Source organism: Rhamphochromis sp. 'chilingali' (genome assembly GCF_963969265.1).
Source record: "Rhamphochromis sp. 'chilingali' genome assembly, chromosome: 12".
Taxonomy (NCBI): domain Eukaryota; kingdom Metazoa; phylum Chordata; class Actinopteri; order Cichliformes; family Cichlidae; genus Rhamphochromis; species Rhamphochromis sp. 'chilingali'.
This window is the reverse complement of record NC_137939.1, coordinates 7,786,083-7,812,547: the sequence shown is the minus strand read 5'-3', so window position 1 is coordinate 7,812,547 and position 26,465 is coordinate 7,786,083. Positions and strand designations below refer to the sequence as shown.

At 42.0% G+C, this 26,465-nt stretch overlaps 2 protein-coding genes across 10 annotated transcripts; both read right to left on the bottom strand.

Moving 5' to 3' along the window:
* Positions 1-416: 416 nt before the first annotated feature.
* On the bottom strand, positions 417-21,038 carry l3mbtl1 (L3MBTL histone methyl-lysine binding protein 1). Of its 8 annotated transcripts, none has more exons than XM_080898319.1 (22): positions 20,924-21,038; positions 19,666-19,873; positions 15,574-15,755; positions 11,551-11,677; positions 10,790-10,967; positions 10,572-10,707; positions 10,425-10,473; positions 9,949-10,037; positions 8,825-8,929; positions 8,568-8,703; positions 8,211-8,302; positions 7,752-7,903; positions 6,562-6,638; positions 6,185-6,270; positions 5,946-6,056; positions 4,889-5,078; positions 4,261-4,363; positions 3,773-3,961; positions 3,656-3,705; positions 3,049-3,206; positions 2,898-2,960; positions 417-2,659 (listed from the first exon to the last, which is right to left on the bottom strand). In XM_080898319.1, the coding sequence occupies exons 2-22, from the start codon at positions 19,841-19,843 to the stop codon at positions 2,525-2,527; spliced, it is 2,586 nt and encodes an 861-aa protein (XP_080754445.1). In that variant the 5' UTR covers positions 19,844-19,873; positions 20,924-21,038; the 3' UTR covers positions 417-2,524. The 8 variants fall into 8 exon arrangements, with proteins under 8 accessions (XP_080754445.1, XP_080754448.1, XP_080754450.1 ...); XM_080898322.1 differs by having other exon boundaries at positions 3,656-3,681; XM_080898324.1 differs by having other exon boundaries at positions 4,937-5,078.
* A 264-nt stretch (positions 21,039-21,302) lies between these two features.
* Positions 21,303-26,248, bottom strand: LOC308406958 (uncharacterized protein). 2 transcript variants are annotated; one of them, XM_080898298.1, is made up of 6 exons: positions 26,045-26,248; positions 25,505-25,665; positions 23,717-23,835; positions 23,403-23,605; positions 23,198-23,278; positions 21,303-23,046 (listed from the first exon to the last, which is right to left on the bottom strand). In XM_080898298.1, the coding sequence occupies exons 1-6, from the start codon at positions 26,149-26,151 to the stop codon at positions 22,530-22,532; spliced, it is 1,188 nt and encodes a 395-aa protein (XP_080754424.1). In that variant the 5' UTR covers positions 26,152-26,248; the 3' UTR covers positions 21,303-22,529. The 2 variants fall into 2 exon arrangements, with proteins under 2 accessions (XP_080754424.1, XP_080754425.1); XM_080898299.1 differs by having other exon boundaries at positions 25,532-25,665; positions 26,045-26,247.
* Positions 26,249-26,465: the final 217 nt, after the last annotated feature.

Sequence of the window (26,465 nt, the reverse complement as noted above, 5' to 3'; positions counted from 1 at the left end):
ATGTTAAAACCAAAAGTCCTGACTTTGCTTAGCGCCATCTTCTGATATTATTAAGAAAAAAATAAGACCTGGTCAACTGCTGCTCCTTCCTGTATGAAACATTTGTTACCCAGCAGTCAACTGAGTGCTTTGTTTGTTGTCTTGCTGCTGCAGGTTATCAGCAGCGCCTGCTTTCTGGCCTCTGCAGTGGAACAAGAAGATAAGTAGTGAAAGCAGAAAGGGCGTGGAGGGAGTTATCGCCACCATGGCCAAGTGCTGACAACAATACGATCAACAGGGGGATGTGCCTGTAGGCATAGTCAGTTTATAGTCAGTACTGTGCACACAGAATACCTGCACACACACAGGAAATGCAGGATTTATCATCCGTAGCAGGAGGCAAGAGGCAGAGACATTAATCAGACAAGACAGCTGTGGATGTTTATTAATTCATATGGTTTAAATGACATTTGTGACCCAAGATTATCTTGACACGCACACACACGCACACAAATCCCACCAGAGAGACATACAAAGAAGTGATATTTAAGATTCCAGGAGCCCTTAAAACATTCAGCTTTCGTCTCACAATATCAACTCCATACAGTGTTTTAAACAAACCCTGACATCAAATGTAAACATTTCTGAGAACACAGTTCGCCCGGCGCTTCCTTCACATGTAAACTGCAAGAGCGCTCCATTGGCTAGATACCAAATACGTGTTTATAGTGCAAAAGGTGGATTTTTTGCACTCTCTAGTGACCGAGTGTGGGAATATCCATGTGTAAAATCCATTTGAATTTCACAGTTGTGCTAAAATCCCAATGCAAAGAGTCCGTTTCATCTATTTATAACAGCTAAAAAATAATTTCAGACGTTTTGCATATAGAGATAAAAATTCAAACACTGTCGTTTGTTTTCTCTGCCTCGGATTCGAGAGCTGAGGGTCGACGTTTTAAAAGTTACATTTCGTCCTTCACTCGAGCGCTCACATTTTCGGTGCAGCGCGCAGAATTTTGAGGCAGTGAACATAAAGAACTAATACTCAGGAATAATCAGTGAAATGAGCAAAGGCTTCCTCTGCGACTCAATCACAAATCTAAACAGTCTGAACAAAGCAGCTCATTTGATTTCCTTTTTTTTAACATTACAGTGCAACAATTTGTCTAATATATAAGGAACTGTAATATTAACTGTTGCTGAATACAGCACTTCTGTATCAGCTTCTTTATTGCACAAAACATGAAGCCTATAAGAGCCTCACAGACCAGCCTCACTTACTGCATCAAAATCCTTTTACTTACTTTTTTTTTAATGTGGAACCCTTTCTTGTCTTTTACCCAACCTTTTTTTTTTATTTTCCTTCATTTCCATTAGTTGATACAGTATTTCAGGATGATTTCTTTTCAACCTTGATACATGTTCCTTTCACTTTTACTCGTCAGACATTGCAAACTGATGGGTTTTGTCACAATCCAGGTAAGAGTTCTCATCACATCTGGCCACGTGTGAACTTCATCTTAAGGTAAGTTGACCTCTTTGGAGGTTTCAACTATCCTTGTACATCAATAGGAACTATTCTAACTTAGGAAGTAAACGTACAGTATCAGTACTTATATCAGCTGCATTGGTGTAGGCAGGAACTGGATGTTAATCTTCCTTGTACAGGAAAACAAATAAAACAGTATGTCTGTTTAACAAACATCTGTTACATGACATCACCTATTTTTTCCCCTTCACACCACTGAGAGCAGCGGGTGTCTGCAGTTCTCTGCCCATCCATGTGTCCATAAGTTTGTATACCTTAAGATGGACAACTTTGTTCATCTTAATCAAGGACATGATACCTTTTGAAGGTTTTCGGGGATTGTCTTTAAATTTGGAAGTTCAAGCACGAACTGATTAGAATTTGGTAGTCGGTGTTTAAAAGTCGCTGAGAGCTTTTGGCTTAATTCACACTGTGATATCATTTCTCACAATAGCTTAAAAGGATATGTTATTTATAAAATTATAACATTTTTATGTTCAAATAGTAAAAAAGTTACCCGCAGAGAGACATGGATGTAAAGTGCGCTTTGGTAGGCAGAGAAATGCAACTGTGGGGTTTCCAGCCGTTCCCGCTGGCTTATAATTCAAATTCAGTATAAAGTATGTGGGTTGAAATGTTGAGATTTAGCACAGCACACACAGACGTACTGTGGCTAAGGGATATTTTTTGAGGGGTTTTGGGTGAACCAAACCCATCAGTTTCTGTTTTCCTACATGTGCTCCATCCTCATATCCATGACAGTCCTCCATTACTCTCCAAAAGTATTCATATTTTCTAATCAACCTGAATCTTCTAATCTCAGCTCTGTTTCTCTTTACCCTGATTGGACCTCACCCCCCCCCCCCCCCCCCCCACCCCCCTCCCTCCTCCCTCTCTCTGATGGGTACAGGACACCGAACACATGGAAAAAGGGGTCAGGGTCTTTTTCCCTGCAACAGAATGAATTTGGCACATGATGATTGGCGGCACAGCGCTGCCGCTGAGTGAGGGCGGGATTCACTTCAGTCCCTCGTCTGTGCTCTTGAACATGAGGATGGCGTTGGAGATCTTGAGGGCGGGGCCTAGCTTAATGCTCATGATCTTCACAATGTCGGTCTGGGTCAGCAGCAGGAAAGCCTCCCCGTCGATCATCTAGAGAGACACAAATGTGGAGATAGTAAGTGGAGAAGAGTTTGTTCCATCTGGTCAAATATCAAATTATAGTAGCCCCTAGCAGTGAAATCCACTCAGAAATATTATACAGCTGCAAACATGTAAGAGTGCAAGACAGTCTAAACAGCATCAGTAATGAATGACATGTTTACACGTCACCAGTAAAGACTGCAAATCTTTATTCATCCTTCAGTTATTAATCCACCTCTGGTCTCACCTCTTCTTTGAAGAGACGAGCCTGTTCTTCACAGCCAATTAAATTCTGGACAAATCTGAAGACCTGCGGCACAGATGCAGCGGATTTCAGGTAATCGTATAAGTCAGAGAAAGAATGTAAATAATTATAGAGGCGAACGACATTTTCCCACCTCCTCGACGCTCCATGCAGCCACCTGGCTGGCGTGAATGCCCTGAACGCCGGGCAGCAGCTTGCAGTGCTGTTCCCAGCACAAAGACAGAGTGCGGTCTGATTGGTTGCTCAAAGCTGACATGAACAGTGATGGATACACTCCCTGTGAGGACATGTCTGTGCACAGAAACATACATACACATGATGAAACACGTGATTGTACAAACATGGAAATTTGAGGGGAATACGAGATACATGAGCTGACTGGATGTTTGTTGCAACTGTTGCCTGTCTAAATACTGTATCTAGAATCTTATAAAGACAACGTGATTGTAAAATTATCTTAAAAGCATTAAGTAATTATATAAGATAAATACGTTGACAACCATTTAATTTTGGGTATCATAGCAGAAAAAGCAACGGTTAATTCATTTCTATTAGATTGCAAGGCTCAGTGGAAGCTCTAAAAACTTCACCGGTGAGTTACAAAAGGTCTGCCGGCCTTTTCACAGTAACAAATACAGCATATCAAACAATTAACATGCAAATCTTCTGATTAGATTATTAGTATTTCTTGTTTTGAGGTGAGGTGCTGCGAAAACAAAAAAACAAACAGTGCAACTTACTCTGGTAGTCCCTCTGTTGATTCTTTCTGTATTTGGGAGGACGACCAATCCTGAAAATACAGAAAATGAATGCGAGAAAAAACAAACATGCACACAAATACATGGACACCACTTTACCTGCCACGGTAATGAGTCTTCTTAGTCCTCTGACCAAAGAAGAGGTTTCTCTTGCACTCTGAGTCTGATAGGTCAGCCTTCAGCCTACCCTGGTTACGCTCAGCCAACGGGCAGCCGGATATGCAGTGATGGGCGGTGAAACGACCGGTGACATGGCCTGAGCCGTCACACCCTGGAGTTGGACACTTCCTGTTTCAAAGACAAAAATGGAGATATGCTTTCTGTGCATTTTAGCATCTAAAAAAATTCTAATTTAAAAAAAAAAAAAGTTGGGACTCTGTGTAAAATGTCAACAAAAACATGGCCCCGTCCCAACTTTTTTTAGATCATTGACTGATAATGTCAAATTCAAAATGATGATCCACTTTCTCAGTTCAAATATTTGACTTTTTTTATTCTGTTTTCATTTAGGTTTTACACATCATCCCAAGTTTTTGGAAAAATCATGCATTTAATGACAGAATGACAGAGCTGAGTTCAGGATTTACCTGTTGTGGAAGCTGTATTTGTTGGTTCTGGGCTGACTGATGGGTTTACAGGGAACAGAGGAGGTGTAGGTGGACTGGCCTGTAGCAGGAGGCTCCCTCACACCTACATATATACAAACACAGAGGAGAACATTCACATACACTCATAGGCTGACATTCACAATCACGGCATTGATTATGCCTTAAAGAAATCATGTAAATAACAAGTGGCAAACCGTGAGGCTTTAAAAAGATCCACTAATGTCCACATGAGACTGGCTTTACAACAGAAAAAAACCATTTGGTCTATAAAGTCACCCATTTAACTTGTATTAAATCTTAAAGTTATGGATATGCCTGACAATGTAGATTAAATCATTACCTAAGAACAGTTTCTGTTAATCCAGTTTTCTTATTGTTAGGTAAAGTTAGCATGCCATTAAATATCACAGTGAATTACACTTGCTATGTAAGCTAGCTTGTCAGTGCTAGCATTAGCCAATATCGTAGCAGCACTGCCTTCAAAGTTCAACAAAATATTAAAATAAAGTTTCAGAACAGTCCGTAACACAATACTGATGTCACTGTGGCCACTTCTATCTTTTATATACAGTCTATAGAAGATAGCAATAGGCTTAGAATTTTTGACCTCCAGTTTTAAGTGAAGAAAAAGGAGTCACATGAGGCTGGTTGCTACCATGCGGTTGCTGTGTTTTAGTGTCCCGTGGAGGGATTTTAAGCGGGTGACCGGTGGCCTCGCACCAGCCTGCTGGATGGATGTCTGGGTGATCTGAGTCTACCCACTCATCATAGACGTGACTCCAGCCATCATAATGGATCTGAACAAGAAGAAGAGAGCGGGCTGTAATAGATATAAATACTCCACATGTACTTGAGCTCAAAATGTACAGAAATCAACAGTCAACTGCAAAGACGTATGACACAGTAATTGGACATGGAAGATCTTATTCCTGCAGACCTATCCAAACTGACAGGCACACATTAAACACACTTTATTGTTTCTTCTGTTTACTTCTCTTAGTCGTTGTGCTGTTATTTCTGATGACTGATCCGATCATCTACACACACACAATCCACTTTATTGATTTAGTCTTTTATCTCTGTTTGTCTTCTTCACCTCTGCAAAATCCTTGTTCAAACTGTTCCTGACGAGGCAAGATGGTTTAACCCATGAGACTGGCACCTTCTGCTTGTTTTCCAGGTTTGATTCACTGCATCAGTTAGATTGCAGGTTGCGTGAGCAGCACCTTGGTTTATCTGGATGCTGATGGTCAGACCGAAGGGATCATATGCTTGATTGTCAGGATGGTCGGTCTTTGAAAGCGGAGCTCAGAGAGGTTGAAAAGTGGTCCACCAAGATGATATTTGATCTCCAGACTTGTTTATTGTTTTATTTATTGAAGCACAGCTGCTGAGCATAAGGAAAAAGTACTGGAGCAGGAATCTATATCTAATTTACTCTGATGATTGATGAAACTTGATTTCTTTTATTGTCATCAAACCAGTCTTGACTCCTTTTTTTATAAAGCTGATACTGGGATTATGTTTAATTGTGTTGCTTCCAGCTCTTTGACTGATTCTTGGGATCTTTTAATCTTTAGGAATCGATCAATCAATTAATTTTCTTCAAGAAAATGGGTTCAAGTAATCATTCCACAACATTAAAGAACTACACAAAGTTGTACCTTAATGCGATGCGTGTCCACCTCCTCAACTGTAGCCACTCTTATGAGACCGGGACTTCTTTTGTCCACGGCCTCCAGTTTCATCTGAGGCTGAAAGCTGTGAGGTGACCGCTGGAGCAGAGGATGATGGGATTTCACATTCACGTTGACAACAAAACAAACTAGACATATTTTCCATTAATCTGTGACTTTACTGTTCGTAATGCTAGCTCTTCTTTACTTTTTATCTGCATTCTCACCACTTTAAAGGCATCAGCAGCCACTGCTTTGGATCCTGTCTCCTCCAAGTATCGAGACCAGGAGAACCGGCCCTGGTCTGGATAATCTGGTGCAGGAAAAAACTTTCACCAACGTAAACAGCCATAAAACCTTACACGGTTTTGCCTGACTTTATATATCACTTATTAAAAAACAGCTTTTGTAAGTTTTAAGCATAGATACATATGTCAGGTACTAACTTTTAACTGTCACATGTTCATCCTCAGTTTAACGGTAATGAAAGAAAAAAAAAAGAGGGCAAGTGTACAAAAAAGTAACTGAGCAGAACTCATGATGAACCCATGATATGACAATGAGCACGGATAAACTACTGATTAACAGGGATCACATTCCTCACCTTGGGGTGGTGTTAGAGGGAGGTTCCTTTCTTGGCACCAACCAATAGGATGAATGTACGGACTGCTGGAATCACACCTGCATGTTGTGACACACAACAATATGCACAATTTAGGTTCAATAGAAATTTCTGTGAACTTACAGGAAAATTAAGACTGAACTGATGAGAGATTATGCTGCAGGAAATAAATCAGCATCTAGCTGTTGAAGAAAGTGAAACTTTTAAATCCTGAAAGATTTGTGTTTCTCTCTGTTGAAGTGATCTAAAGACACTTGTTTAGTAGTATTGTATCCATAGTGACATTGATGTAAAGGTGGATTTGTTGTACTGCTCTGAATCTCTGTGAAGATTGTGTTACAGCAATGTCAGTGTTTGCACGACACTTTTTTTCTGCATTGCTCTGTAAACAATCTGAGCTGACTGTGTTGAATATTGAACAACAGTTACTTTTACTGAAACACAGGAGCGAGAAAAGAGAGAGGTGAAAAAACGAGAAAGCAGCACGCATCTGCTGTGTGCTGGGAGAAAACTGGCACATGCGCTGAAACGAGTGAGCCAGATAAAAGTCCAGCTTGTTACGCTTTGTTTAATGGAGGCATTATCTTTATGCTAATCAATACACCGTGCTTATGCAGCTCGGCTGCTGTAGTCTGAATTGCTGCGATATGTACTGAAAAAGAAATCGGATACATGGAAAACATATTAGATGTTCACACTGAGAAAAGTCCAAGGGTTTTGGATTTTTTTTGCAGACAGACGAACCTTTACTTCTGAGCAAGGTTGCCACTCTAAAATGTTCTGAAATGAACATTTCACAAACGTAATTTTATAATCTGAAATGGTCACATATCACCTATGACACAGCATCAAACAGCTGTACAGTCCTAATAAAGGTATGAATTTCGTTCCACGGGATTCAGAACTTTTTGCAAACTCTAGCAGCCATCATTAATCTGCCTTAACAATGCCAACTGCTCCCCTCTTGATTAAACTCAAACCTCCAGCTACACCAGCAGAATAGAGATATTATAATTACCCTTTTCTATGACAGCACGAAATATCTAAATAGCTGTATTCTCACCGATACTGCTTCAGATTTATATGAACATATCAAAAGCCCAATCACAGTATCATTTTAGAAATCCTTTAAATCATTTCCCAAAAGCAGTCAGATAGATGCTACGACTCACCAGTAGTCATATGTGTCATCCCAGTTGTCAAAATGAACCAGGAAGCGGTCATCCACCACATCGGTGATGGTTGCTACACAGATCAGGGAGGGGTTCATACGATCGACGGCCTCCAGCTTCATTCCTATCTCGAAACCACACTTCACATCGATCTGGAAAACCAGGGGAAGCGTTACCTTCTTTGGTGTGCTGTTGAGCCACTTGTCAAGATTTTTAGATTATGATCTCCATGCATTTGGTATTTACATAAAAATTATCCAGGACCTTATTAAACAAAACAGTTCAGTTTGTCTTCAGTGCTGCACGATCATGATCTAAGGTGCACATTTCTTAAAATAAGCTTTTCATTATAATAGCTGAAGTTGGGAATTTTCCTTGCACTGAATCAGTCACCTCATCCAATATGTGTGTGTGTGGTTAAAACAGCCAGCATATATTATACTGCACAGAGATGGTTACCCTTCCGGGACTGGCAAAAAGTTCTTTGGGAGCCACTTGTGCTTTAGTCATTCTCAGATAGTTGGTCCAAGTAAACTCCTCCTCTTTACAGCCTGCAGGAAGCACAGAAATACAGAAAGGAGTCACATGTTGGAAGATTTAGAGGATTTAGAGGAATTGTTTTCACATCTGTGTGCTTTAAATGTAAAAATGCCAGGAGAGACTCAGCTGAGCTCAGTAAAAACACTAGATCTCATTACTTAATCTGCACCAAAAGAAACCATGCGCTCTAAACTTCTTGTGTCAATAAAACACACACTGGGATGGCAAATATTTTTTAAGAATTTATTTAGTGTAAGAATAAGTATGACCTCTGACCTTTGGGGGTGTGCAATTTGTGCCCTGTGCTCTCACACCAGCCTGCAGCGTGGATGTCGGGAGAGTTGGCATTCACCCAGAAGTCATGACAGTCAGAGTAGCCATCAAAATGAAGCCGCAGCCGGTAACCGCAGACCTGACATGACATATCAGAAGAGGAGACACCTCAGTGAACTCATTCTGCATCCAAAGCATTCTGTGAATACATGAAAATGATCCTAAATAAGAAGCCTGGCGGCGACGGTCAACTGGCTCACCTCAGCCACAGTGAGGACAAAGTACATGGACGGATGCTGCGGGTCGATGCCTTCCAGCTTCATCCCCTGTTTGAAGCCGTTCTTCACTGTCGGCACTCTCTGGGACTGGAACATGAAACAACAGCAAAAGTTTCCGTACAACAAGGAGATGGAAGCAAAGTCTGCATAAAAGATTTTTCTGGGGAAACTGAGTGACAGCAAAGAACAGAGAAACCATCCGAAAACCGCTAGAAAAAATAATAAAATAACAGGGATTATGTCTTCATCTTAATGTTTTTTACTCTTTTATTCCAAGATTAGGTTTTTCATCACTGTTATACAAACCTTTAAATTATTTTAAAATCAAACTCCAACATTTAGTACAGAGGTGTCAAACGTAAGGCCCGGGGGTCAGAATCGGTCCGACAAACACTCTAAGACTCCAATCCAGTCTGCTTAGACAGGTTTGGAAAATGGCATAAATTTTGGACTTTTAACTGTATTTTTAAACATTTTATAACTTAACCGATGAAGACCATGGACATTTATACCACATCAACATAACTACGTAGTAGGTAAACTATTCTGCTGGATACACTCACAGCTCAAAAAAAAGAAGCAAGTTCTTTGAATTAACATACACTTTCTGTTTTGGAATAGTCTCAGCAATGAGCTTTCTTTTGTGTAATTTTCAGCACTTATTTCTTACAATTTAAGCCCAACGAGCTGCGCTGACAGATTTCTTTCATTTGATACAGCAGCGTTTCTTTATTGTGTAGAAAAACGGAGACGTACTGCTGAAATTGCACTTGTTTTCTTACACTGAGATACTTCAGAGATTAAAAGTGTAACTAAAGTTCTTTACACTTACAGAAAGGAGAGTTTCATTGATTTGGCCCGCTTCACTTCAAAGTGGGCACAATGTGAAATTAGTTTTAAATCCTTGATTTAATATATGAACATATGGCTTTGGCGACATAAATTACTTTGTCCCTCTCTTGAGAGTGCTACACTCAATTTTGCTCCGAGCAATAGATTTGATTGCCTACTACGGTTACTACGGATGTGTGTGTGTGTGTGTGTGTGTGTGTGTGTGTGTGTGTGTGTGTGTGTGTGTGTGTGTGTGTGTGTGTGTGTGTACATACCTCTTGGAAAAGCTTGTTAGGAGCAGCGACAGCTTTGGTCTCCTCCAGGTACTGAGCCCACGTCCACTGCTCTGTCTTACTGTCTCCACCTTCAGCAAACAGACACCATCATTTATTACATTTATAAAATTATTTATTACAATTTACAACTAATGGAAACAGTCAGAAGAAGATAATTTAATGGCATGTCAGCTGCAGCGGAATTTAAAAAATCTAAGCCTGCTGTGAAACTCCAACATTATGTCTTCTATACACTCGATACATTTTCGACCTTGCATGTTTGTTTTTTTTTCAAATAAATTGAAACAGGAAAGGGTATGTAATGAAAGGATAAAGAAGGACACACAGCTTCTGGATGAAGTAAAGAGATGATGTGATTTTATGTGATGTAGTGTTGCAGCTTAGTAGTAATAGTATCCAGTGAAAGATGATATGCGTCCAACAAAACCACTGATGCAAGAAATAAATGCTCCAACCTCCTCTGATGTGTCGGCCATCTGCTTTAGAATCATCCATTTTCTCATCCTTAAAAAGAAAACACGAGAAAGCACACAACAGGAAACGGTGAGATGGTAGTCACGCATAAAAGCAACTTTAAAACTGAAATAGCAACGCGGTTCCACCGTGCCCTCGATGTCCGAGTCTTCCTCAGATGGACTCAGGTACTCCTTCCTTTTCCTCTTCCTCATGGGCTTCAGGTGATCGGGGTTGAGGGAGACTCTCCCGCCTGCCGGCACTTTCTCCACGCCAATGCTCCTCCTGAGGCGCGGGGAACGAAAGATGAGCTTATGCATGTGGAGCGAGGCGCGTAAACATAAAGGCCGAGCAGCGGGGCACATACTTGTCAGTGATGGGGTCTCTGCGGAGCTCTTCTGTGTAGGTCCGCTGAGCTCTGGGATTATGGTTCTGTTGTCCTGGATCAACCTGGACTTCAGCTTTGATCGGCACCAACCTCTCTGGCTCCAGGGCCACGCCCCTCCCAGAGCTGGCAGGAGTCGACGCATCTGTCACAGACAGGGCTGCAGGTGAAAACACGCCCGTCTGCATCTTTATTGAATATTCTTTGACTTTTCAAAGTTTCTCAGCTGGATTTTAAATGTCTACAAAGAAATCTGCAGCTGCAACCTCTTCACTTGTAAAGAGAAGCTCTGTTACAGCTGATGTAATTACCACTCATTTATGCTTAATACACACACACACACACACACACACACACACACACACACACACACACACACACACACACACACACACACACACACACACACACACACACACACACACACACACTGATGACTGAGCCCATGCTGTTTAGTACTTCAAATAAAAGTGCAGGCTGTTTAAACACGTGTAACACAAGAACTAGTTTAACTCACTGTTATATTTGAAATATCACATATAAAAGCTGCTTTGGTTATCAAATATGTGCTAAAATATAACAAACACATGTGGCTAAGTAGTATAAAAATCTGTTATCCTAGAGGTGACCGGTTCCAAACTGTTTTCTGCTCTGTGTGTGCAAAATGTAAATGATTCACCAGAGTGCAGTATTTGTGTGTCTGTGCCTGATATTACTATGACCTTACGTAACCACGAGTCTACCTGGCTTGTCTGGAACTCTTTCTGCGTCAGTGGATCTCCCAGAAGTCCCTGCTGCAGGTTCAGCAGTGCTGCTGGCAGTGCCCGGGGTGATCAATGTGCTCAGAGCTCCTAAGTCACTCACACAGAACTACAAGACAAATACACACACACACATGCATCAGTGCACCATCTGTCAAAATGTGTCCGTGTCTTTACAAACTGTATGCTGCTTTAAAAAAAAAAAAAGTATATACATGTATATGTATATATATATATGTGTATATATATATATGTGTGTGTATATATATATATATATATATATATATATATATATATATATATATATATATATATACATATATATATATATATATATATATATATATATATATATATGTGTGAAAAAACACCCAGCACGCCCCTGCGGGCGGTTTATCCTTCAAGCTCGGGTCCTCTACCAGAGGCCTGGGAGCTTGAGGGTCCTGCGCAGTATCTTAGCTGTTCCCAGGACTGCGCTCTTCTGGACAGAGATCTCCGATGTTGTTCCCGGGATCTGCTGGAGCCACTCGCCTAGCTTGGGAGTCACCGCACCTAGTGCTCCGATTACCACGGGGACCACCATTACCTTCACCCTCCACATCCTCTCGAGCTCTTCTCTGAGCCCTTGGTATTTCTCCAGCTTCTCGTGTTCCTTCTTCCTGATATTGCTGTCATTCGGAACCGCTACATCGATCACTACGGCCGTCTTCTTCTGTTTGTCTACCACCACTATGTCCGGTTGGTTAGCCACCACCATTTTGTCCGTCTGTATCTGGAAGTCCCACAGGATCTTAGCTCGGTCATTCTTCACCACCCTTGGGGGCATCTCCCATTTTGACCTCGGGACTTCCAGGTTATACTCGGCACAGATGTTCCTGTACACTATGCCGGCCACTTGGTTATGGCGTTCCATGTATGCCTTGCCTGCTAGCATCTTGCACCCTGCTGTTATGTGCTGGATTGTCTCTGGGGCATCTTTACACAGCCTGCACCTGGGGTCTTGCCTGGTGTGATAGACCCCAGCCTCTATGGATCTTGTACTCAGAGCTTGTTCTTGTGCTGCCATGATTAGTGCCTCTGTGCTGTCTTTCAGTCCAGCTTTGTCCAGCCACTGGTAGGATTTCTGGATATCAGCCACCTCCTCTATCTGCCGGTGGTACATACCGTGCAGGGGCCTGTCCTTCCATGATGGTTCCTCGTTTCCCTCCTCTTTCTTGGGTTTCTGCTGCCTGAGGTATTCACTGAGCACTCGGTCAGTTGGGGCCATCTTCCCAATGTATTCTTGGATGTTCGTTGTCTCATCCTGGACTGTGGTGCTGACACTCACCAGTCCCCGGCCCCCTTCCTTCCGCTTAGCGTACAGCCTCAGGGTGCTGGACTTGGGGTGAAACCCTCCATGCATGGTAAGGAGCTTTCTTGTCTTTATGTCAGTGGCTTCTATCTCCTCCTTTGGCCAGCCTATTACCCCAGCAGGGTACCTGATCACGGGCAGGGCGTACGTGTTGATGGCCCGGATCTTGTTCTTACCATTCAGCTGACTCCTCAGGACTTGCCTGACCCTCTGCAGGTACTTGGTGGTTGCAGCCTTTCTAGCGGCCTCTTCATGGTTCCCATTTGCCTGCGGGATCCCCAGGTACTTGTAACTGTCCTCTATGTCTGCAATGTTGCCTTCTGGTAGTTCAATCCCCTCAGTTCTGACTACCTTCCCTCTCTTTGATACCATCCGACTACACTTCTCCAGTCCGAACGACATTCCATGGATCAGTGAATCGATGTCTCGTTCACTCTTGGCATACAGCTTGATGTCATCCATGTACAGGAGGTGGCTGACAACTGCTCCGTTCCGTAGTCGGTATCCGTAGCCAGTCTTGTTAATGATCTCACTGAGGGGGTTCAGGCCTATGCAGAACAGCAGTGGGGACAGAGCATCTCCTTGGTAGATCCCGCACTTGATGGTGACTTGTGCTATGGGCTTGGAGTTGGCCTCTAGTGTTGTACGCCACATCCCCATTGAGTTCCTGATGAAGGCTCTTAGGGTCCCATTGATCTTGTACAATTCTAGGCATTCCAGTATCCAGCTGTGGGGCATTGAGTCATAGGCCTTCTTGTAATCAATCCAGGCAGTGCACAGGTTGGTCAGTCTGGTCTTGCAGTCTCGGCTGATTGTTCTGTCTACCAGTAGCTGGTGTTTTGCACCTCTGGTATTCTTGCCAATTCCTTTCTGTGTCCCGCTCATGTATTGACCCATGTGCCTGTTCATCTTAGCCGATATGATGCCTGACAGGAGCTTCCATGTAGTACTGAGGCAGGTTATTGGTCGGTAGTTGGAGGGGACCGGTCCCTTCTTGGGGTCCTTGGGGATCAGGACCGTCCGGCCTTCAGTTAGCCATTCCGGGTGTCTCTCGTTAACTAGCAGCTGGTTCATTTGTGCTGCCAGACGCTCGTGGAGTGCAGTCAGCTTCTTCAGCCAGTAGGCGTGAACCATGTCGGGCCCTGGTGCTGTCCAACTCTTCATACTGGAGACTCTTTCTTGGATATCTGCCACTGTGATGGTTACTGGACCCTGTTCAGGGAGGTTGCTGTGGTCTGCCCTCAGATCCTCTAGCCACTGAGCATTGCCGTTATGGGTTGCATCCTTCTCCCATATGCTCTTCCAGTATTGCTCCGTCTCCAGCCTTGGTGGTGCTGTTCTCTTATTGTTCCCTTGCCACTGAGAGTACACCTTTGCTGGTTCTGTGGAGAACAGCTGGTTTATTCTCCTGCCTTCTATCTCTCTGGTGTACCTCCTCAAGCGGCTGGCCAAGGCTGTGAGTCTTTGCTTGGCAGTTTCCAAGGCCTCAGGTATGGACAGCTTGCTGTATTTCTTAGGCACCTTATTTGTCGCACCTTTCTGCAACTCCGTTAGTTGGCTAACCTCCCTCCGTGCTACTTTGATCTTGCCCTCTAGCCTCCTTCTCCATGGAGGGTACTGCCCCTTGTCGCTGTTCAACGTGTAGCCAAGCATCTCACTGATCACTGCTGCCGTATTGTAGATCAGCTTGTTAGTGTCGGTAATCGTGGTTGTAGGTATTGCCCGTAGTGCTGCATTAACATCATCTAGCAGACCTTCTGAGGGTACTTCACGTAATCTTGGTAACCGGCTACGGGGGATCGAGGTTTCAAGCTTGGCCATGATCCTATTTTTCAGGTCAGTTCCTCTCGCACTCAACGATCCTTCTCCTATCGCACTTGGGGCTATGTACCCAATCTCGGGTGGGGGTGATGATATCGCCCCCCTGACCTGGCGTCCTGACTCCTCCTTGCCGTAGCATTTGTGTTGTACCTCGTCAATCTCTAGCTGTGAGAGCAGTCCCTTCTTTCGAATGTTGGAACACTGAGCTACTAGTTGTTTCGCCGTCGAAGAATCCATAGGTCCCTCATCCTATTCATGTAGCCCCTTCCGCCGGGGTTACTTGCGTAGTAGCATTCCAACAACGCCCTGTTTTCGTCTCTTGCCCACCGATGCCTTCTTGTTCCAGTAGCCCACTTTTCGTCAGGGTGCCCTGGTTCCTCAACACCTGACGCGGACCTTGTTGATCCGGGCGACGTCCGAGCCGGCATGCCTTCATATTTATTTGTCTCGCTCATGTCTGCGGTAGGCTCGCTTAGCATAGGGGGTCTAGCCTTAGGACCCTTACTGGATACAGACGCCCCAGGCAGGAATCGAACTTCCAAAGGCGTGTAGTCTAACCACTACGCTATCCAGCTGCTATATATATGTGTATATATATATATATATATACACATATATATATATATATATATATATATGTGTATATATATATATATATATATATATATATATATATACATATATATATATATATATATATATATATATATATATATATATATATATATATATATATATATATATATATGTTATTCAGGACTTTGTCAAAAAAGAAATAAAAACAACTTTCAATGACTTTTTTTAAACCACAGCAAAGCTTAATATCGCTTTACCTTAAGGTTGCTACTGGGCAGGATGGCCATTCCCTCCTTCAACTCTAGGACATGGACAATGCTACAAGCTCCGCCCACCTGTGCTGTCAGTGCAGGCGTTGCCATCTCATTGGCTCTGCTTCCTTTACCTGGGTTACCCACTGCAACAGCTGGAGTCACCTCCACCTTCTGATGGGCAGGAGCTGAGGAAAAAGATGCACTCGGAATAATAAAGCACAAAGTGATGTAGTTCATTGTCATCTGCTTTACTCACTATAAATGGTAAAGGAAAAACAGCGCTCTGTTGCCGTGACAACCAGGCAAATAGTATTTGTTTGTTTCTGTAGATTTGCAGACAGGCTTGGTTATCAGCACACTTCACAAAACTGTTAAACAGCTGCTAATATCGTCACTCAGTTTTCACACTCAGTATTACTGCACATTTCTCTGACATGAGAAACTGCAATAGAAATCAGGATCTGCTGGTTATTAGTGTTATATTATTGTTATTAGTGATTAACACGTTTGTAAAAGACCCGGGGGCACAGACCCGGCCTCAGAGAGGGTCACAAGCTAATGTGCGTCTAACGCCAAGTCAGATAAATGGGAGGATTGTGTCGGGAAATAAATTGTGTCTGTTTTTTATTTTTATATCAGTTCATTAAAGTATTTTTTCCCCCAAAACTTTGTTATGGTTTTTATTTCAGTAAGTTTTTATTTTAAGTAACAACAACAGTCTTGGTTTATCTAATACAGAGCAGAGATTTTGGAAGCAATCAAACTGTTTTCTTAATGTTGTTGTTATTTTGGACAAACACAGTTTTAATTACCTGATTATCTCTTTTGTTAATAAAATTAAAAAAGTAAAAAACTTCCACGGCTTTGGTGAGCTAGAGCTAACGTCTCAGAAAGTGTTGCTCTGTCCGGCCAACACATCAAAACTTAAAGGTTTTCACTAACAAACATGATAATATTGAACATGGAAACTCTGAATTAAAAATTATGCATTAAAACTTATTAATTATGAACAGGCACTGGAAGATTTGTCAGGATTTGCACATGCAGTGAGGAGTGGCTGAGTGAACTCTATGTACTACCAGTCAAAAGTTTGTACACACCTTCTCATTTAATGTTTTTTCTTTATTTTCATGACTATTTAAACTGTAGATTCTCACTGAAGGGATCACAACTAAGAATGAACACATATGGAGTTATGTAGTAAACAAAAACGTGTGAAATAACTTGTGTTTTATATTTTAGATTCTTCAAAATAACCGCCCTTTGCTTCCATTACTGCTTTGCACACTCTTGGCCTTCTCTCAATGAGTTTCATGAAATGGTTTTCCAATAGTTTTGAAGAAGTTCCCAGAGATGCTCAGCATCTTGTTGGTCCTTTTGCCTTCACTCTGCGGTTCATCTAATCCCAAACCATCTCCTGTGCCTTCAGTTTTGAATAAGTTCCCCAACAGTGTCACCAGCACAACACCCCCACACCATCACACCTCCTCAATGCTTCACAGTGGGAACCATACATCTAGAGACCATCAGTTCACCTTTTCTGCGTTGCACAAAAACACGGCAGGTGGAACCAAAGATCTTAAATTTGGACAATGAGACCAAAGCACTGGTCTAATGTGTTTTGTGCTAATTTTGATAATTGTATTTCAAACAAATGTCTTCTGCTTGTTGTTGCTGCTTGTATTAGTTTCTTAGCAGCTATTTGACCATAAAGGCCTGATTTGCGAAGTCTCCTCTGAACAGTTGATGTACAGATCTGTCTGCTACTGGAACTCTGTGTGGCATTTATCTGGGCTCTAATCTGGGTTGCTGTTAACTTGTGATTTCTGAGGCTGGTCAGATGAATTTATCCTCAGCAGCAGAGGTAACTCTTGGTCTTCCTTTCCTGGGCCGGTCCTCATGTAAGCCAGTTTCATTGTAGCGCTTGATGGTTTTTGCAACTGCACTGCATTCAAAGTTTAGTTATTTTCCGGACTGTCTGACCTTCAGTTCTTAAAGTAATGAGAAGGTGTGTCCAAACTTTTGACTGGTAGTGGATGTAGCATCTTTAACAATCCTTAAACCATCAGCTGGGCCCGATTCCAAGAAGCAGGCTTAGTAAACAACTTTGAATTTGTTAACCCTAAATTGAAGGAAACACTGTTTTCCCCCCCTGAACGACAGGTAACTTCAACTCTGAGTAGTTACCATGGTTACCAAGTTTCTCTCTCTGACTCCTCCCCTCTTGATATGCACAGTTTAATTTCTCCTTCATAAAGTCGCTGTCAAAGTGCACAACGCAGCAAATTCATTCACAGAAGAGGGCATGGTTAGTTCACTGTTTTCTGTACGTAACATAACAGCGATTACATCTTAGACTTATTGTCAGTTCAGATTTAAATCTATAGACTCGGTCTTTCTAAAGCTGAATCTCTGTGAACAGTAATGCAGCTGTCACACTGTCAGTCAGTTTGCCCACACTTTAAACATTTGCTGCAGCAATCACTGTTTAAGTTATCAATCATGTGTTGTTCTGTAATCAGTCACATTGATGGAAAAATGGCTGAGAATATCTGATTGAAGATGAGCGTGAAATGACTAAAACTGAGTTCAATGGTTTTTTTACAGTGACGTTTAAGGATGCGCTCAGATAACCATCATGGATTCAGACTGGATCAGGTCTGGATCCAGCTCATCTCCTCCAGATCCATTCATTGTGGCTTAATTTGTCCCGATACAATCTGTATTCCTTATTTAAAGAGCCTCACCCTCCCAGAATTACACTAAAATATCTCAAATCTATCTGAACATCATGTAAACAGCTCTATAAAAGCTGAGACATTTCTAAAAACGTGTTTGTCCATGCTAACATGCAAAGTCTTACTATCAGGCTACCAGTAACTGAGTAAAACATCTCTACTGTTGCCGTAAGAGAGCCATCATCTATCACTGAAGGCTGATATTACATAAAATTACGAACGCTTACACTGGGGAACATTAAAGCACAGTTTTTCCTCTAAATTTAATTAAAAACTTTTATCCAGTAATGGCAGACATAATGAAATCCTCTGTGAAAAATGAAATTCTTACAGCGCATCAGTACATTAAATTTTTACTGAATAATTATTGGGAAAAAATGTAATGATTATAAACTGCTGCAATAACTGTTTTTTTACTGAACCAAAACTGACTTGAGGGCAGACTGTCTGTTGCCGTCTGGGTTACTAATCTCACAGGTCCATCAGTAAAGTGTGGCTCGTCTGTTTCTCCAGATTTTTATCTTCCCGGACATCTCCTAGATTTTGTCCCTGTCAGGTTACAGCTGAATCATTAGGGTTAAAAATCAGAACTATAGCTTCATCTAATGAAAGTTTGCTAAATAAACACCACAGTCAGTACAGAGAAGTTAGATATTTCATATCGAACATTTATATTGTGCATGATGATGACAGAACGGCCCGTGGCTCAATAAAATGACTCTTTCCGCACTTCTAAAAGGACTAAAAGGAGGCTCTCTTGTTTACCTGTTGCCGTGGTGAATCTGCCCTCCTAAAGTAAAAGAGGTCAATTTTAACATTTTCATTTAAATGTATCCAGCTAATGATTTTATTAGACTGAGATTTAAAGCGGATGACTTGTTCAATGAAAAGAAAAGATAAGTTTTTAATTAACAATTCAATTTTCATTGGGGGGGTTATCACAAATGCATCAATAAACCTGACCTGAATTACTGACAGAATGATCTGAAGCCGTTTAGTAAGTCTATGAAGGTTTTCTGGAAATGAAGACTCAGAGTTGATTATTAAACTCACAGCTTTGTGAACAGTGACCTAATAAGATGAGTTGCATCTTTTGTGTATATATTTCTATGTGATGTTATTAAGTCAACCATTAAAATGACCCTTGTTTTGTAATGTGATGCCTGTGAATTAGGTTAAACATTGCAGGTGTAAATTCTGAACTATGACCTTACAATTTGCCTGGTAAATTATTACACTGCTGGTTACTTAAAGGCTCACTTCTCAATTCGTTTTTCAGTCTAATGAGATCAGAAGACACGATCAGTGTTTTCCCCAACAGTGCTTTAGTAGAGTATGTATCTGTGAACATGCTTACATATGAGTTCACCTGGTAGCAGGAGAGCAGTGGTGGTGTGGGGCTGAGGCCGAGCCTTCTTGGTCACACCATCACCCCCGCAGATGAGGATTGTCTCTGTGGGAGGCGAAGATGACGGATCCATAGGGGTGCAGTCCGGTTCTTTGGCTGGAGCCTCCATGTTCACTTTGGCACTCATGACGGCGTCCCAGTGTGTTGTGCTGGAGCACTGGGAGACACAGCGTGAGAAATAGCACAAAGTAATGCTGTCTGGTTATTGGGTAACAGCTTTAACATTGTGTGTTAAAGATTTATAGAGGAGACTGTACCCAAAACCTGAGGAGGGAGTGCCACAGTATGGACGGGAGAGTAATCCCGCCAATTTAAGCTTTCATTTTTATGTTGTTTCTTGTTTTTAAATATATTTCTTTATTGGAATATGTCTGATTTCGAGGCATATACAAAATTCAAATCTTAAATTATTATAATATTATTTTCTGCTGTCTTGAAACATCTCTTTTTAATTTACCACATTAGCACCGCTTTTATCATTCAACAAAATACTATTTATCCAAAGTACAGGACAGAGTTAAAATTTTACTTTAAAATTTAACTACATTTCACCCTCCAAAAAATCTTCCTCTAAAAGTGTTTCCAATAAGGCAAAACAGCCATGAACTTTTATAAGCCATGCATTCCTTTCAATAATAAAAGAATAATGGTGACACACCAATATTTACGCGCAAGCTCCCAAGTCTACACACACACACACACCGACAGAGACTAAAATACAGCATTTCAGTTAAAATGGCGGAGGATCTGAAATCCTTGAGGCAAAAAATGTGCTAAAGCAGAGGCTCAATTCCTGTGAAAATCCCATTTAATGAAAAAAGCAACCTTATCGCCCATTCCGGCAATATCTTTAATGAATGAGCAACATTTTCTCCTCATAACAGCGTTAAGTGTGCCGGGTATTTTTTAAACCTTGGCGCAACTGCTTTAAATTTAAAATTAGTATTTAAACCTGCTACGTCAAAGATCCGCGAGCCATTATCAAATGTATATATTAAAGATGATAAGCTTTGTGCTTGATTACATCTCTGACGCCAAAAACGGTTTACCTCGGTGAGGGGAGAAAAAAAAGAAACAACTGACTGGCGGGTTTCTTTTTAAACCCAGTGTGACTAAAATATGCTTCTGCCTTCTATAATTAGAGGAAAGTTCTAAAATTTGATTTTAATTCGTGTTTTCAGATTTCAGGAACTGAAATTTGGCTTACCAGCTCTGATCTCCTGCGGCTCCGGGGCTTGGACTGCGCACGCGCGGGACCACAGTACAGTCACCGCTCGTTGGCTATAATTTAACGCCAAAAGAAAGACTTCCAGTGCGTCGCTCCACTTTCAGTAATGGTCGATAGGTGAAAAAAAAGTGCTCCCTCGATTAGCTGCAAAAGCGTAAAATAGCTGCTGTAACGATTTTTATTTGGCATGCGAGCGAAATGTTCCCGCTTACATCCATAAATACGCGCTCTGCTCATTTCCTCCACAACTGCAGCCTATAATGAGCGAGCGTTTATTATATAATTAGCAGGATATAGGTCATGTCAATACTGCAGTCAAGGTTTTTATAATCCAGACAAAACAACGTCAGGCAGCAAGTTTATTTTTTAATGAAGATCTTTTATTGAACATAGCATAAAAAAGGACTTTTTCCCCATTAGATCTCATACATGTTGGGGGAGAAAAAAAAAAAGTCAGTTCCACAAGATGGAGAATGTGGCTGAGTTCAGCAAGTCTGATGTTTACAGACTCACAGGAGTTCTGAACACATGGACCTTTCAAGCACAAAAACAGTACTAGCTGCAAACTTTAAATAAGGCTTTCCAAAACCCTTAAGTCTGTTCTGAAGCTGGGGAGGGAAAACATTACCAGGGAAGCAATCGGCGCAATGGAAGAATCTGAGGAAAAACAGGACGCTGCAAAGGAGTCTAGTCAAACTGAAAATCAAAAACTAAAATAAAGGCCCTTAATAGATTACCTGCTTAATGTTACCAACCTCCTCCCCCCAAAAAGCTACCAAAAGATTGCTTTGTGCTGATTACTCTATGTACAAGTAGTTAAAAGGGATCAAAATAATCCATCTACAATGCAAGTTACTCAAAAGTGAAGTCCAAACCCTCATCTTTAAATTAAGAAGTTCTGCACTACAAGCTCTTACATCCTGAATATGCATCGTTTAACACGAAGACAGACTGATTCCTCGAAGAATGTGACCGAATGTGCAGGTCAACTCAACTGCTCCAGTCCTGGAGCCTACTCTTCAACAATCATGCGAGCTTGAAAGAGTACGACACAAAATAATTACCAATCAAAGATGGATGCTTCAGACATAAGAGGCCTGGAGACACAAGGAAAGCAAACTGTCAGACTACCAACCAAAACAAACAGCTGCAAACTGAATAAAAGAACATTTAAGACAACTTAATATTCACTGACCAAACAAACAACTTGAAATGAAAGCAGAACAGTAAGAAACCTAAATTTTACCAAATCAGGCACCAGTCACAGAGACATCAACTTCCTCAGGCTATAGTTGTAGAGCCCAGCACCCATTTTCATTAATCCAAAATTCTTAATTTTATTTGTAAACTTTATTTTTTTAATTTTTATTTTTTTAAAGGGAGCAGATCATCTGAAACAAGTTCAAAAAGCATCGGCTGTATTGTGGTTGATGGTCTAATAAACTCCTGCTTTAACAAGTTAAAAGACAAATGTACATTTGAAGGGGGGCGTCAGAAGCATAAACCAGTTATTAAACACTGCTCAGTATGTACAGCATAATGATCAAGCTAAACAATAAGAAAACCTCTCCCTTCTCTACACCCACTAATCCTGAGAAGCTGATCTAGACCGTGAACGAGACCTGGAGCGAGACTTGGAGCGAGACCTGGAGCGAGATCTGGAGCGAGACTTGGAGCGAGACCTGGAGCGAGACTTGGAGCGAGACCTGGAGCGCTTTTCTCTGGACTGGGATCGGCACTCTTCCTCTTGTGGAGATGGGGAGCGAGAGGCAGATTTGGCCACATGCTCTTCTTTTCCATTCTCTACTGGAGAGGGTGAGCGGCTGCGGGACTTCTTCTCAGCAGACCGTTCCTTTGATCGGCTACGAGAATCCCTCTCCGACTTTACCTTAGAGCGGCTCTTTGAACGAGACTTGGACTTGTGCTCGGGGGAGTGAGACCGAGATTTGCGAGAGCGTGAACGAGATTTGGATTTGTTGGATCTGTTGGATCTAGAACGAGATCTGCGAGAACGTGATTTGCGGTCTCCTGACTTGGAGCGAGACTTTCTCTCAGACCTGGAGCGGGAATGATGCCGTCTCTTATTGCTGCGGGAACGAGACCTATAGGAACAGAAGCAAAGCTCAGTACAGCCCCACCTTACATGACAGCAATGTCATGACAAAATGTCATACTGAACATACAGAACTTATCAATACCAATAATTTAATTTAAATCTCCACGTTACGGTTCCAAGATTACATTGATCCTAACCTCGAGTGGGATCTGGAGCGACTCTTTGAGCTCCTGTGGCTTCTGCTTCTCCTGCTACGGGAGCGACGACGACTGCGAGATCTGAAGATGACAGAGCACGATTTAAATTTTTTTTTTTTTTTTTACATCAGTTTCTTGTTAAATAAATAAAATGTACCAAAGCGAGGCTCATCTTAAAGCAGTCAGCAGTAAGAAATTTGCTTACCTGGAGCGACTGCCAGAGTAAGACCGACGTCTGCGAGGACGGTCCTCCACCAGGCGAATTTTCCGCCCGTTGATGTCAGTACCATCCAGCTTGTCCAGAGCCCTCTTCATGTCGGAATAAGTCCGGAACTCAATCACTCCCTCATTGGTGCGTTCCTTGTGGGCATCTGCATAGGTCACCTCTCCTGCCTGACGCATGAAGTCCTGGTGGACAGGAAGAGGATGAGGTGCCGATTATTGATTTCATTCCAAGCACTTCTACAATACACTTTCCCTTTATCTGAAGATTCCCCTCTCTTATTTTCAAATATTTACCTTGAGGTCCTGCCAACTACAGCGGCTGGATAAGTTCTCCACAACGAGGCGGTACTCTGTGCGGACTGGCGGTCCATATTTGTCCCTGCCAGAGCGGCTGCGGCTGCTGTAACCGCTACCTTTATAAAAAAACAAACAAAAAAAAAAAACACGACAGCACACACAAATAGTTAGAAACCACTAAACCAAACAAGATTCAAAGTACTACTGCTCTGGGCTATCAAATGCACTCAAGGCAGTGAGTTTCCAGATTATTGTCCTTGGGGTGGGGGTGGGGGGGGGGGGGGGGGGGTTAAATTTGTACAAATAGTCAAAGGGGTTTCTTTGATCTCATTTTCAAACAGCTTCAGTTAAGTGCTCTACAAGCAACTGCATGGGCTCTTTAAAGTTTGTATTTTTCAACATTTGGAAGCCGTTTTCTGCTGCAAAGAACACCACTGCATCTGTTTCCGGCAATACAAAAAACACAAATCAGCATCTGTCTTACTCCAGTACATCACTGTGATGCTATAGCTGCATAAAACAAATGGACAGTGATGTTCTTTCAAGACCTGTGTATCCTGTAACACAAACAGAAAGGAGGCATCCACAAAGGCTGCAGTCAGGGACACTGTTCAAATTGATTACGGTGTTAAAAACACACCGATCTTTTGAAAATTGGCATCTTTTTATTTAACCGGATGTCAGTCTGAAATTCTTTTTTCCAGTTTTGATCTTACAACATTTCTTTAGATTGTAAGGTCTGTAAAGGTGCCGATCCACTTATGTTTGCTGTCAACATAAAAACCAATGGCAATCCTCACCATCACCCCTGGTCTATTGGCAAAAGGCTGCTGTCATCATGGCTTCCGGTTAGGTCAGCCAAGGATCAAGGGGGGGCAAAGGTCACACACACATTGTAAGGTGAAAGCCAAGGCCAAACGGGACAGGCAGTCATCTTAGCCAGTCATCTTTAGCCTCAATGGACTCTCAGCCTCAGCCCGCAACTGGACTCTTTCAAATTGAAACATCAAGGACTTTTGTTAATGTTGAATATAAAAAAAAATTTATATATAGACCAAAGTTAAAACACATTTCACATGAAAACGTTAGTCTACTCCTAATGACTACACTAACTAGGTAGCTATGTATGTGGTGATTTGTGTTCAGCTTGTTTTTTTCCCCCTCTGGTGCAAACAAACAAAAATAAAAATAAAAAAAGACACCTTCACATGGCTCGCCCAAATGACAGTTATGGTTCAAGTGAATTTTACAATGTATGAAAAGAAAACTATGTTATTTAACAACACTAAACTCTAGACTCAAAACTGCTCTTTAAATCTCACAGATTGTTGCCCCTTGCAATCAAATAGCATGTAGCTCGTGATGATAATCACTATGGAGGAGCAAAAACCTGCAGGTCACTACCCCTTGGGTGACAGACTGAGAACTGTTCAGCAGGGTGATATAAAATTAAACTGGACTCCCTGATTTGTAAGAATGAAGATAAACCATGGTTGCATGTAATGAAGTTACTGCGTGATATAATGAACAACATCTCTACTGACAGTCCTACAACTTTGCATGCAACCTGCGCCTTAAAGAGCTACCCACGTGGCTGGCTATAACCCATGAGGGGTACCTGGAAAAACCTGATCGAGGGCCAGCTGAGTATCTAAACCTATGCGGCAAGTCTGTTAAAATTAGCGTAACCATGAATCATTCAAACAGCTGTCTGTGCAGTCCACGTCGACACCTCACCCCAAGGGGAAGGGGAAGAGAGGGTATCTTGTAATAGACTGCACTTACTGCGCCCACCACCCCAGTAACCCCCACCGTAGCCATCTCGGTCTCGTCGCGGGCCCCGGGCATGCTCGACGATCACCCGCTCCCCACACAGCTCCTTCCCGTTTAGCTCGTAAACGGCGTCGTCGGCGTCCCTATTATCTTCGAACTCCACGAATCCATACCTGCAAAAAGAAAGGGTTTAAAAGCATGAGTATGAAATGAGCGTTACCCGCTTACTTCCACGAATTAGCGTTAGCATACGTTAGCACAGCGACGTGCAAAGTATAAAGACGCCATGTTGGCCACGCGACATTTGCTAAACGTTCATGAATGAAGTTAAAGAAACAAAACGTTTTACATGTATAAGGACAATACTAAATGTCATACATCGACATATTGCGTTTTAGAATCAAACTTAACTTCTAAAAAATATATATCTATCTGCGTAAAAGAGTGAAATGCCCCCCGAGTCCGTGCGTCGTTCGCATGAATGGCTAGCTTTAATGCTAACTACGACATGCTCGTTGGACTCTGGCTTACAAAATTCCGCCGAAAACTTACCCGTTCTTTAAATCAATCTCCATTAGCTTCCCATAGCCGCTGAAAAACCGCTGAATATCTTTTTCGCGGACATGATAGCTTAGTCGTCCGATATAAACTCGAGGCATTGTGATTCGCCTAGAGTGACTGTTCTTCACTACTGCTCCGAAATTGCTGAATGCTACTGCCGTTAGCTCTCCGCCAGCAACCGGTCGGCTGTTTCGCCAAACCCAGCCAATAAGCTTGAAGCTAACGATGATCAATTTCCGGAACAGAACTCCAAATTAAAAGCTACCGTTTATCACAAAACCGCAGACATTACGCGCACGAGAGGAAAATACTAGTTAAATCCTATGTAAAATCTGCCCTAGTCATTTCCAACTAGAGGCATTTTGTAACTGTAGTTTGCAGTGGGTACATACAGAGATCATCTTAACTAATT